The sequence below is a fragment of the Fragaria vesca genome, linkage group LG6 (assembly GCF_000184155.1).
Source record: "Fragaria vesca subsp. vesca linkage group LG6, FraVesHawaii_1.0, whole genome shotgun sequence".
Lineage (NCBI taxonomy): Eukaryota > Viridiplantae > Streptophyta > Magnoliopsida > Rosales > Rosaceae > Fragaria > Fragaria vesca.
In genome coordinates, this window is record NC_020496.1 from 5,733,379 (window position 1) to 5,745,435 (window position 12,057).

General features: G+C 37.1%; 1 protein-coding gene across 1 annotated transcript in view; it reads right to left on the minus strand.

Moving 5' to 3' along the window:
• The window catches only part of LOC101308201 (solute carrier family 22 member 4-like), a 19,791-nt gene that overhangs the window by 2,664 nt on the left and 5,070 nt on the right, over positions 1-12,057 (minus strand). Inside the window, exons 3-34 of the mRNA XM_004304987.1 lie at positions 9,587-9,676; positions 9,440-9,499; positions 9,170-9,235; positions 9,030-9,095; positions 8,855-8,930; positions 8,721-8,785; positions 8,459-8,551; positions 8,293-8,370; positions 8,100-8,184; positions 7,969-8,012; positions 7,814-7,876; positions 7,672-7,731; positions 7,490-7,543; positions 7,247-7,306; positions 6,280-6,394; positions 6,077-6,190; positions 5,348-5,478; positions 4,798-4,860; positions 4,586-4,675; positions 4,433-4,492; positions 4,231-4,326; positions 4,074-4,139; positions 3,921-3,996; positions 3,791-3,855; positions 3,594-3,686; positions 3,382-3,459; positions 3,187-3,271; positions 3,055-3,098; positions 2,910-2,972; positions 2,776-2,835; positions 2,617-2,670; positions 2,477-2,536 (exon numbers count right to left, since the gene is read on the minus strand). Of these exons, the coding sequence (XP_004305035.1) occupies positions 2,477-2,536; positions 2,617-2,670; positions 2,776-2,835; positions 2,910-2,972; positions 3,055-3,098; positions 3,187-3,271; positions 3,382-3,459; positions 3,594-3,686; positions 3,791-3,855; positions 3,921-3,996; positions 4,074-4,139; positions 4,231-4,326; positions 4,433-4,492; positions 4,586-4,675; positions 4,798-4,860; positions 5,348-5,478; positions 6,077-6,190; positions 6,280-6,394; positions 7,247-7,306; positions 7,490-7,543; positions 7,672-7,731; positions 7,814-7,876; positions 7,969-8,012; positions 8,100-8,184; positions 8,293-8,370; positions 8,459-8,551; positions 8,721-8,785; positions 8,855-8,930; positions 9,030-9,095; positions 9,170-9,235; positions 9,440-9,499; positions 9,587-9,676 (2,373 nt within the window). The remainder of the gene's footprint in view (positions 1-2,476; positions 2,537-2,616; positions 2,671-2,775; positions 2,836-2,909; positions 2,973-3,054; positions 3,099-3,186; positions 3,272-3,381; positions 3,460-3,593; positions 3,687-3,790; positions 3,856-3,920; positions 3,997-4,073; positions 4,140-4,230; positions 4,327-4,432; positions 4,493-4,585; positions 4,676-4,797; positions 4,861-5,347; positions 5,479-6,076; positions 6,191-6,279; positions 6,395-7,246; positions 7,307-7,489; positions 7,544-7,671; positions 7,732-7,813; positions 7,877-7,968; positions 8,013-8,099; positions 8,185-8,292; positions 8,371-8,458; positions 8,552-8,720; positions 8,786-8,854; positions 8,931-9,029; positions 9,096-9,169; positions 9,236-9,439; positions 9,500-9,586; positions 9,677-12,057) is intronic.

The following is a 12,057-nucleotide window of genomic DNA, read 5'->3' on the forward strand; positions in this document are numbered from 1 at the left end:
AATCCTTAAACTAAAAAATCTTATACCTCATTTTATCGCCTAGTATTGTGTAAGAAGCATTGAATTAATACTAGCCATGTTATGCAACAAAGCATATAGAACAAAATAAATGAGTGTTCCAGAAAATGCACTTTCCTTGGGAACTTGTTGATTTACCACAATAACATAGAACAATACTTATCAGACTTTATCAGTTGTTCAGTAATAACACTCCTTACATTGTCTTTCTTCTTTACTTTCACTTTATACTTCTTAATCTTAAAATATGGTCAGTTTGGCAGAAATAAAAAAATAAAAATAAAACCCAAATGAAAATAATGTGCTACTTTAAAATGTCAATGAGAATGAGAGTCACTTACAGCACAGCCATAGCCAAAGGAACCACAGAGAGCCACCAAAGCGCTTAGAATGACAACTGGGGTGGCTGAGGGGGAAAACCCACCTGGAGCTATGATGCCACTGCAATCACCTGAAGCTGCATTGATATTGGACTTTGACCCTGATAGAGTTAGTAACCCTTCTTCCATGGTTTCTCTGTCCATGTCTTACAATCTCAGGAGAGAGAATACAAGAAAGTTATAAGAAAAACAAAGAGCTATCAGAATAATATATATGGGAGTTCAATAATTGGTTGACAATGAGAAACACACGTGTAAAAGGATGTGCAAAACTGCAAACTAAAGTGCAGTAGCACTGTGGTTGAGATTAGTTTCGTTACAGTTGAACCCAAGTCCTTACAGTTGGCCCCATAAGTTGTTTAGTTTCTCTAATTTCTATCATTGCAGTGAAAATATAATCCCTTCAAGTGGTAATGAAAAAACTTTGACCTGTTTCTTCCCATTTACTGAGTTGCCCACCAAAGCATCCCTCCAATTGTCATATTGGAACCAAAATCTGAGTACTGCATTATGCATGAAATGAAAACAAAGCTTTTCAAATGCATATATAGAATACAAATTTGAAAAAGGAAAAACAAAAAAGATTGAAAATACTAGCACTTACTGCCGCAACAGTAAGATCCAAGTCTTCCATACACCCTGATTCAGCAGACGATGAATATTCTGTCTAAAAACAACTGTCATTGTATAATTAATGTCTGGTGCTTGAGCTAAAAAAAATTTGACACTATCTATCTCCTATTTTACAGTAAGAACCCTTTAATCAATATTTATGAAACTTCCTTGGAAGTTGTTGGTTGTCCACAGTAGCATGAACAATGTTCATCAAAACTATCACTTCTTACACTTTTCTTCTGTTCTGCTTTGATTTTTCACTATCTACATGAATTTTCAATATATTTAACCAGAGCAAAAAATTAACCCAAATCAGAAAAGTGTTTACTTTAGAATGCCAATTATCCAGAGTCACTTACAGCACAGGCATTGGAGAAGGAACCAAATAGGGCCACAGAAGGTGGCTGTGAGAACGGCAATGGTGGCTGAGGAGGGGGGCCCTATTAAGCCATTAGTAAGACTTGTTGACCTTCAGTTGGTCCAACATGAATTCTTCGAGTTTAGTTTTTTGTTATCAGAAACATGAGTTGTCTGAGATTACTTGCTACAAATTCAGAATTACTTTAGTTTACATCATTAACAAGAAACACGGTTATGGATTCAACCTTCATGGTTGCATTGCCACCAGCATGCCCACCAGATCTTCTGATTGAAAGTTTTTAAGTTATTTGAGATAGAAAAGTAGCTCGGGGAATAAGTGTTTTAAAAAGTTGCTTGGACTTTGATACATCAAACTATTTGATTGTATAATCTCCTATCAATTTGTTAATGAACATGATATGAATCAGACGATGCTACCCTTATCAAATATGGTCTTATTGATGCTGGTACTTGAGTACTTTTCCAGAAGCAAGTATCCACATGAAGAATTTGTAGGATGTACTTGCCTATATATATAAAGGCGATTTCGAATTTGAGCTTTCAGACAATTTACAAAAGCATATGAGCCTTTTGTTCTCTTTTGTTTTACAAACCATGCATTTACATTCTGAGTTTTGTTCATCTTTATCAGATACAAGTATACAGAATGTATAAGTCATCATATTAGTGAAAAATGGGAAATTGATGCTTGTATTTCTTCTAGAGCTCGCCCCTTAGTTTCCGGCACCAGCTTTGTTACAAACAGAATTGTCAAAAAGCTAATGGCTGAGAAGAAGAAAAATGTTCCTGAAGTAGGTACAGGTGACACCACTTAGTAGACTCGCACATAATACAAGGAGCTAGAGACAGAGGGAAAAAGATACAGGAAATATTGAGATACCTGCTGAGCTCCATTCCATCGCATAGTTGAAGGTGTATGTTATAATCCAAGAACCAGACCAATATACCAAGCTCAACAGGCTTCCAGCTGAACCTTTGATGTTCACTGGGAATGTCTTGATACAAAAACAATCTAATTAAGTTCCATATAAGAAATTGATAAAATTAGGAGAAGTTTGAGCATAGTTATTTCCGGGACCTACCTCTGACATAATAACCCAGGGCAATCCCGCTATACCAATTGAGTATGATGCGCCATAACCCTGGAAGGATCAGGAGACAAGATATGTCACCATGTTTTATCATGAAAGAAAGGACTAGTACTTGTTTAATTTGTCTTTACCAAAATGCCGATAAACACAAAAATGGGAGTGAGGTTCTGGCACAAGTTGTGATCCTAATATAACAGAAAAGGCACTTCAATGATGATCATTCTTATATGTATCAAACAAAAACATAGAAAAGAGTCGAAAGACTTTCTAAAATATAGTTCGGAAGAAACCTGGAAGTAGAAAGCCAAGCCAACAAGAAATGAACTCAAGCACATTCCGGCAGCAGAAACCTACAAACATCTGGTGAGTTAACTTCTTGTTTATAATAACATCAGATGGTCAGATTAGTGTTTCCACTTCTCACATTCAAAAGTGGTCGCCTTCCGCATTTGTCTATTAAGAGAACACTCAATGCAATAGCAGGAACCTATAAAAAAAAATAGTATCTTCACACTTGAGAGAACCATCAAAGAAAACTCTATTTACTTGTAGATCTGTGGCTTATGTACCCCAATAATAGCCAATGTTATTGTCCCAGTGCTACTTGAAAAATCTGCCAGCAAACAAAAAGATCAAAATCATGCTTTCGGTGATATTGTATTCAAGTACACATAAAGCAATTTTGAAAAGCTTTTGATTACCAGCATCCACAAATATAGTGCTTGCATAATAAGCTACTGCATTTACCCCAGAAAATTGCTGTAGTAACATTAGCCCAACTCCAACCTAAACCAATTGAAACATGTGTAAAAGATCAGAAATATCATCTAATGGGGAGGTAAAACAGGACATGACATGATTTCTAGATTTGTTATGTTCCCTTTGAGGCAACTTACAATGAGCGAGCGAGCATATCTGCGCTGGAACAAGTCTACTATTCTTCCCGAGTTTTTCTGAAACATTTTTGTATACTCCTGCCCACAATATGAGAACACATCTCATTTCTTGTTTGCATGCCAAATGATTACTTGTAAACTTGAAACACATAATTCCCCTACCAAACTGATAGCTCTTCACAATTACTTGAACTTGGAACTTTCTAAGTTACCATGATATCAGCTGCTTCTTGAGAAACAGAAGCATTCTCTCCTCTAAGACACTGCAGCACAACTTCAAGGTCTGTTTGTCTACCAACTGTGGCCTGCAGAAAAGTGTCTGAACAATTTATTAAATCCAACAGGAAATTTTCTTGAGTGAGTTGAGTCATATTAACAGATTTTAAAAATATATTTGAATTGGACTCACCAACCACCTTGGAGACTCTGGTATGAAGAATAAACCTACAATTTGCAGTAGGGATGGAGCAGCACCTGAATTTATGATCTATGAGTATAAGTGTTTTATTCAACATTGATGCAAAGATTGGATAACTTACCAAGTATAGCCATGGTGCGCCAATGCATGGCATTACCAATCAAATAGAACAGTGAAAAGCCACAGCTAATCATCAGCTGCAGTTAATGGAATTCGCAAGTAAGAGGAACAAGCACAAAGATAGTGATCAACTCGGATATTTATCTCATCGTACCTGGTTAGCTGAAGTGAACCTTCCTCTAAGATCCTTAGGTGTTATTTCTGCTATGTACACAGGTACCTGGTTACGAAAAGGAAGTTATTTCATTATATATGTAAGATATTGATTTCATTATCCAAAAAATAAAAATTTTAAGTTACTGATTTCAAACTTTCTGAAAGCAACAAGCAAGACTTAGCACCACATAGTAAATGATCCCCACACTGAATCCCAGTGACAGTCTCCCAATGTCCAGCCACCAAGCATTCTACATCAAGAATCAAACTGATCAACAACTGATTTAATTATTCAAACCACAAACTGAACATCCTTGCATTTATTAAAAGGATATGAAATTGGAACAGAAAAGAAACCTTTGCAAAGGCTATACTAAACCACCCTGCGGTACTGAATATTGCAGAGAACCACATCGTCTGTTTGGTAACATGGACAGGAAAAGAACAAAGGAGTTTTAAAATAGTAACATCTGATTAAGGTCTAGATATTACAGGTAATGCAAAACTTACACCTCTGCGACCCATGAGATCTGTTATCTTCCCATTTACCAATGAACCAATCACTCCTCCAAGTGTCATTATTGAACCAAACACCGTGTACTGAACAAGCAAAAGATCAACTTATCAAATGCATACAGCTGAAAATTTTAGATAATAATTAAGTGTTACATTATGTGCAAAGTGACACCTAACAATGTTGAAGTTCAGTATGATGTTCTTACTGCTTCAACTGTAAGGTCCAAGTCTTCCAGAATTCCAATTTCTGCAGCTGATGAATAACCTATCTGTAAAGCAATTATAAGTGTAATGCTTCAACGAATATATATACCTGCATATTATGTCCATAATTTCTGTAGGAGTATGCAACCGATGTCTTTCATTTAGCAAAGTGATGCAATACTTGTTGATTTTTGACAAAGTTACCAAGACCCTGGTTTTTCTATGATCTTGTCAGCCTCACCAAGAAAATAGACAGAAAATTAATTAATCCAAAAACCCCGTACAGGATATAAAGCTCATCATATAAACCAGTCTCACTAAATTATCCAGGACCAGAAAAATGGAGAAACTAGCAAGTTATAAACAGAAAAATTCAAAACAAAACAAAAAATCAAGCAAAAACCTATATAACGTTCATGGGAAACAACTTAAGACCACCCCATCGCTTTTCCCCATCAATGTGTTCATTCTATTTCTGGTTCAGGTCATTTGTTTCATTCATCAGGTTGTTACCTAACTTTCTTCTTGTATGGACAATAGTATGTAACTTACAGCACAGCCAGTAGAGAGTGAAGCACAGAGGGCAACCAAAGTGCTGAGAAGAACAACTCTAGTGACCGAGGAGGACTCTTCATCGGCATTGGACGTAGTAAGTAGTCCTTCCACGCTTGGTCCTTCCATGCCTTATTTCCCGGGAAAACGATGATCAAAATCTGTTTAAGACACAATGGTCAGCTACTTAGAAGAAAGGGACGCCCTCAGTAAAAAGAGGTATCTTACTAGGTAGGTGGCATTCACTTAGCCAGTTGGGCCTCAAAAACTACCCTGCATAGTGAACTGGTCGGGCCGGGTTGACTTACAGTTGGATCATCCGTCGGCAACTCATCGAGAACCTGAGTTCATCACATACAATACTGAACAATAATCTATAAGAACGACCTGTGTAAGAGCAAGAATAATGTTGTTGGCAACTGATCTTCGTTTCCTGTGGGGAATTGTGAAACTGTTTTCTTCACAAGGAGAAAAGAAACTACAATTCTATAGTAACTATATTATGATACAAAACTATTTACATATATGATCATACATGGCCGAAATGAAACATCGAGGGATCATTTTCTTTTTTTATTCTTTGATTCTAGTCCTTCTATGTTGCATCTGTCCTCTTTTCCAAAAAGAAGTCCTGAAATTTGGCCAAGTTTGACAAATTTCCTAAATTACAGAACCATTTTATTCTGACTGAAGGGAATGCTATATGTACAGCTAGAGGTCATCATCTTTGATGGGAGATTGATACTTGTATTTCTTCTAGCTTTCGCCCCTTAGTTTCCGGCACAAGCTTTGCAACAAACAGAATGGCTAAACCGTTGATTGCTGAAAAGAAGAAAAATGTTCCTGAAGTAGTATGTGGCACCAGTAAGCTGATATGTATACATAACTTCAGTCACAAGGAACAGAGGGGCAATAAAGAATATATAAGATACCTTCTGAGCTCCATTCCATCATAAAATTGAAGGTGTATGTTACTATCCAAGAACAAGACCAGTACACCAAACTTATCAGGCTTCCTGCTGAGCCTTTAATGTTTACTGGGAATATCTGAAACGCAAATTGATCATTGAATTGTTGTTACAAAAGTTTATTGTCTGTCAAATTCCAGAAAATAAAGGGTGTTGCTAAATGTACCCAGCTAATTACTAAATGTACCCCGCATTAGTGTTTTTGCCAATTTTACCCTTATCTAAAAACAAACAAAGATGAATTTAGAACTGCAGTTTTTGCCTTCGACATTTTCAGGAACTTTCCGATCCTCCGATCTTCGATGGTTTTTGCCCTCATTGTTCTTCTGATATCAAAAATAACTGTATAGCTTTGAAGCACAATGAAAATCTTTGATAGATAATTATAAGTTGAGTCGATTAAGGAGAAACAATAATCATGAAATGAGCAATATGATGAACCCAGGTTTGATAAAGCAATAGGAAGAACCCAGAATGGATAAACCCAGATTTCCGATCCTCTCCACTAATGTTCTTCTCTCACACCATTTATTTATCTTCTCTTTATACACTTACCCTCAATGGTTCAATCAATTGCTCTTTACTAGAATTCAATCACGATCTCTTTGTTTTCCAATTTAATATGAAGTTTTAAGGTCAAATTTATAACCAATAATCATAATAAATAGTTTGCCCTTGATCTTTGTATTGTGCTTGAAACAAACTTCTGACAATGGAAGAGAGAGAGAGGTGTTGGGTGCCTGTGTTTGATTTTTTGAAGAAGACTTGCTGGGTGTAAATAGACATAGGGACAAAATAGGAAAAAATATGATAAAAATTGAAATGTTGGGTGTAACTAGCAATTTGCTGGGTACATTTAGAAGCACCCAAAATAAATAGTTCTGAAAGCACACATGAAGCTTAATTAAGAAGATTAAACTAAACTAGCTACCTCTGACATCATAACCCAGGGCAAACCTGCCATGCCAATCAAGTATGATGAACCATAACCCTGAACAGGAGACAAAGATGTGACAGATTGTTCATATATTGTATGAGAAGTTCTACTTAATTCTCTTGTATCTCTATGTAGTGGTAGAATAGTTTCATGTAAGGAAAGCTCTACACAGTGTAGCTATAACACTACATGAAATCTTCCATATTACACCGAAAGGAACCTCATGTAATGTATTACCAACATGCCGATGAACACAAGAATGGGAGTGAGCTCTTCCAACTGGTGTAGGTCCTGCAATACCAAAAAAGAATGAGAGAGAAAAGTAATAATTCAAATTAGAATTGGCATTAGTGTATGAACTATGAAGAATATAACCATAGGCAAACACAATTAGTATCAACTTCAGTATTGGGAGAAACCTGAAAGCAGAAAGCCAAGCCCACAAGAAACAAACTCAAGCACATTCCAGTAGCAGAAACCTGGATACATTAGGTAAACCATTTCACTTATAACCTTATTGATATTGGAACATAAGAAAGTTTTATTCTTTGCAGTTCTCACCAGTAGAAGTGGTCGTCTTCCCAACTTGTCTGTTAGGAGCACACTCACTGCAATAGCAGGTATCTGTGAAATTAAATTACAAAGATCTACCCAATTGAGATATGGACCGAAAAAAGTTCTGTAATCACTTGCATTTTCAAAAATTATTTACTAACCCCGATAATAGCTAGTGTTATAGTCCCAATGCTACTTGAAAAACCTGCCAGAGAATGAAAATGATATCATATTTTCTATCAAATTCATTGACTATAAATATATGAAGCAATTTGGAAATCTTTTGCATTACTGGCATCTTCAAATATAGAGCTTCCGTAATAAGCTACCGCATTTGCACCCCCAAATTGCTGCAGTAACAGTAACCCAACTCCAATCTAAACCAACTCAAATATGTATGGGAAGGTCAGACAAATGATGGAAGGTCAAAAAATACAAGATGTTAGTTTCAATTATATTTACTTTGATTTAGCGAGGCAGCTTACAATGAGCGAGTAAGCATATCTCTTCTGGAACAAGTCCATCAATGTCTCTGATTCCTGCTGAAATATTTCTGTAATATACTGCCACAATGCGAGAACACGTTTTATTTAGTGTCTGAAAGTAAATGTTTTGTTAAAAAATGATTGAAAGTATGAGCTCACAAGTTACCATGATCTCAGCTGCCTCTTGAGATATATCAGCATTTTTTCCTCTAAGGCGCTGCAGAACAGCTTCAAGGTCCCTTTGTCTACCAATTTTAGCCTACAGACAACATGTGTATCAATCAATCTTTTGACCATTGTAATTAAAAGCCTTCTTTTTCTCAAAGTAAATGACTTTTATGCTAGTCCTAAATATCGATGAGCAATTTGTAGACTCATCCTTTGTAGGACTACCATTCCTCATAAGACATCGATTGAATTGAACTCACCAGCCATCTTGGAGACTCTGGAATGAAAAATAGGGCTACAATCTGTAGTACACCTGGAATAGAGCCTGCATATAAATTATATTAGTATTAAGAGTTTGACTGAACTTGATATGTAAAAAATTCAGATAATGTACCAATTGCTGCCATGGTGCGCCAGCTTATAGCATTTCCAATCAAATAGAATAAAGAAAAACCACAGCTTATCATTAACTGTGCAGACACAAAATTTAGGGTAGTAAGTATTAGAGCAAAGGGAGGTAATTAGATGAAGTAAAGAGAGTAATGAATTGGAACTTTATTTCACAACACCTGATTAGATGAAGTGAATCTTCCTCTCAGATCCTTAGGTGTTATTTCTGCTATGTACACTGGTACCTGCTTTTGACAAGAAGTGATTCCTTATGTGTAACATGGATAAGTTTTAAGAACTTCATTACATTAACAATTACCACGTAGTAAATTATCCCGATGCTAAATCCCACTGACAGTCTTCCAATATCTAGCCACAAAGCATTCTGCATCAAGCATTGAATTGATCAAACTTTGTATTAGCTATCAGTAACTTGTCAAACAATCTAGTTGAGATTTCTTCCTAAAAGATAACAACTGAAGTATAGTCAATTCGCGGTTTAAATGAGTATGCATTTTTTCTTGAACCCCATATATGAACATTTAGCATTCATGAAATGTACATAGAGATGGAAACGAAGAGAAGGAACCTGTGCAAATGCTATAGTGAGCCACCCTGCAGTACTGACTATTGCAGATAACCACATTGCCTGTTTGATAATATTGACATGAAAGGAATGTAATTAAGGTTATAATACTGCATTATTGGAATTAAGGTTCTATCTGCAATAACTTACACCTCTACGACCGATGAGATCAGTTACTCTGCCATTCATCAATGAACCAATAACACCTCCAATTGTCATTATAGAACCAAAAACCGAGTACTGTATATTGAGAGGACAAATTATCAAATGCATAGACTGTAATTCAAACTTCAGATACTAAAATCTACTTTACACAAATAGATGACATGTAACTGTTTCGAAGTCCAGTAAAATTGCATCAAATGCATAAAAATGTGTTAAAGATCATTAAGTTATCACTAAAGTACTTACTGCTGCAAGAGTAAGGTCCAGGTCTTCCACAATTCCAGATTCAGCAGCTGATGAATACCCTGTCTGTAAACAAATTAAATTGTATACTAGCTTGATCGGACACAGTAGTTTCTCTAATAATAACTCTAATCCTTTCTCTAGACATATTTCCCATTACTTATCCGTGACATGTACATCAATTGTTGTCTTGCGCCATATACACAAGTGGCTGCAAGCTTTTCAAACAAACTGACAGGTAACCAACCCTCATTGCAAACAAGCATACGCTCACAGATTCGAGCCAAAAAACAAAAGGACTTGAACTCTCACAGCTCAACCTCCTTTCGTAGTAAACTAATCATCCAAAGACCGCAATTTGTGTACACATTTTAGAGAAAACAAAAAACTAGAAAATAAATCAGCACAAAGATGGCCCAAAAGAGCCTGACCCGAGGTCCAAGCCCAACAAGGCCAACCCGGTCCAGTCAAGGAACGCCACCACCTAAGCAGCTAGTCGGAGAACTCGTCACATCGGGGGATTTGGGACATCTAGCACCGGCGGCAACTCCGATCCACAACCTCCAACAGGATCGAAAGAGATGGACGGCGGCCGACCAATATCAGTCTCTTCCCCGTCCAGCAACCCTTGAAACCATACGAGTGCAACAACAAGTTCTCTTGAACGCCGGAGAAGACGACTAGGGTTAAAACTTAAAAGAAGACTGATGCGGCTAGAGAGAACTACGTACTGCAAACCCTCCTAATAATGCTTCAAACGAATTAATATGTGTGTGTCTGTTTAACACTAATGTATCGCCTAGTCTTCTACAAAGTATCACTGTTCGATTCAGCAAAATTGGTACTTGGTAGGAATAAAATTAAAATATGGAAAATGATGAACGGACTTACAGCACAGCCGGTAGAGAGAGAACCACAGAGGGCGACTAAAGTGCTCAGAACAACAACACTAGTGACTGAGGAGGATGAGGAGGAGGAATATTCCTGATCGGCACTGGAAATACTTAGCAGTCCTTCTTCCATGGTTTCTGTTGCCATGCCTTACTTGATTACTGCAAAACAATGCAAAGCAGAATATTACCATTTATATATAGTATCAAAAAACAATATTACCATTTATATCAAATTGATTTCCAGTAGTGGTGTAGGACATTCTCGAGCCTACCTTCTTGGCTACTTCTCTGTCAATATATATTGTTTTCACATGCCCAAAAGAGACTCTACAATGACATAACGATACTATACTACCCCCTTCAACACATATTCTCACGCACCAAAAAAGATCAAAACTGTACATTCATCGTGAATTAGAGTTTCCTACTAGCAGGAACCCGGCCACTTACCCACACTCTCCAGTCTCTATATATTGCCCCATTTTAGTACGCTTTGATTAGCTTGGATTGGGGACTATAAGAATTTTGTATTATTGTCGTGTGTTTAAGCAACTTTATTGAGTTAGGACAAATATATTTGAGAAATGGTAAAAACCGCAGCTCTCTCCTCTCATCGATCTTTCGAGGGTTTAGGGTTTAGAGAAAAAGCTGTGCGGCGTTCCTCTCTCGTGACAGTGTCCTTTGCCTCTGTTGCCTCGATGGCTACTCGTTTAGCATCTAAGCTCTCTCTTGGCCATTGAGTCCCACTAGCTTTTGATTTCCGCATGCAATCCTTCCTGCCCCAAACGTACGTAACCCTCCTCTCCCTCTTTAATTTTTGCTCCATCGTCTATCCAAAATGTGTCTGCAATCAGTGTGCTCACTTGTATGTTGTAGTTGTAGTTGGTTTGTCAATTTTTCCACAATCCATTTCATATGCAAACGGTCTTACTAGTTATTACCAAGTATAACGATCATGATGAGTTACCAAGTTATCAGTGTTTAATTGTTTTCTTAACGATCAAGTATGCATGCTATGCTTAATTATCTGCATAGCAGAATTTCCCATATATATGGGAGTCTACATGGGGATCGATATCCCTAGCCGCTTCTTCTTCGTGTCAGTATGCCTTATTTCCTTGCAAGATGATGATCAAAATTGTTGCAAGAGACAATGACTACTTAGAAGCAATGTTGCATGGACACTAGTGGAGTGTCGGAGCCGACACTTCGACACGCCGACACGGCGCCCGACACAGCAAAATAAGTGTCCGACATGCCATGTGTTGACTTTTTTGATACGTTTCGGACACATTGACCGACTCGCTACATCTTCTCTGA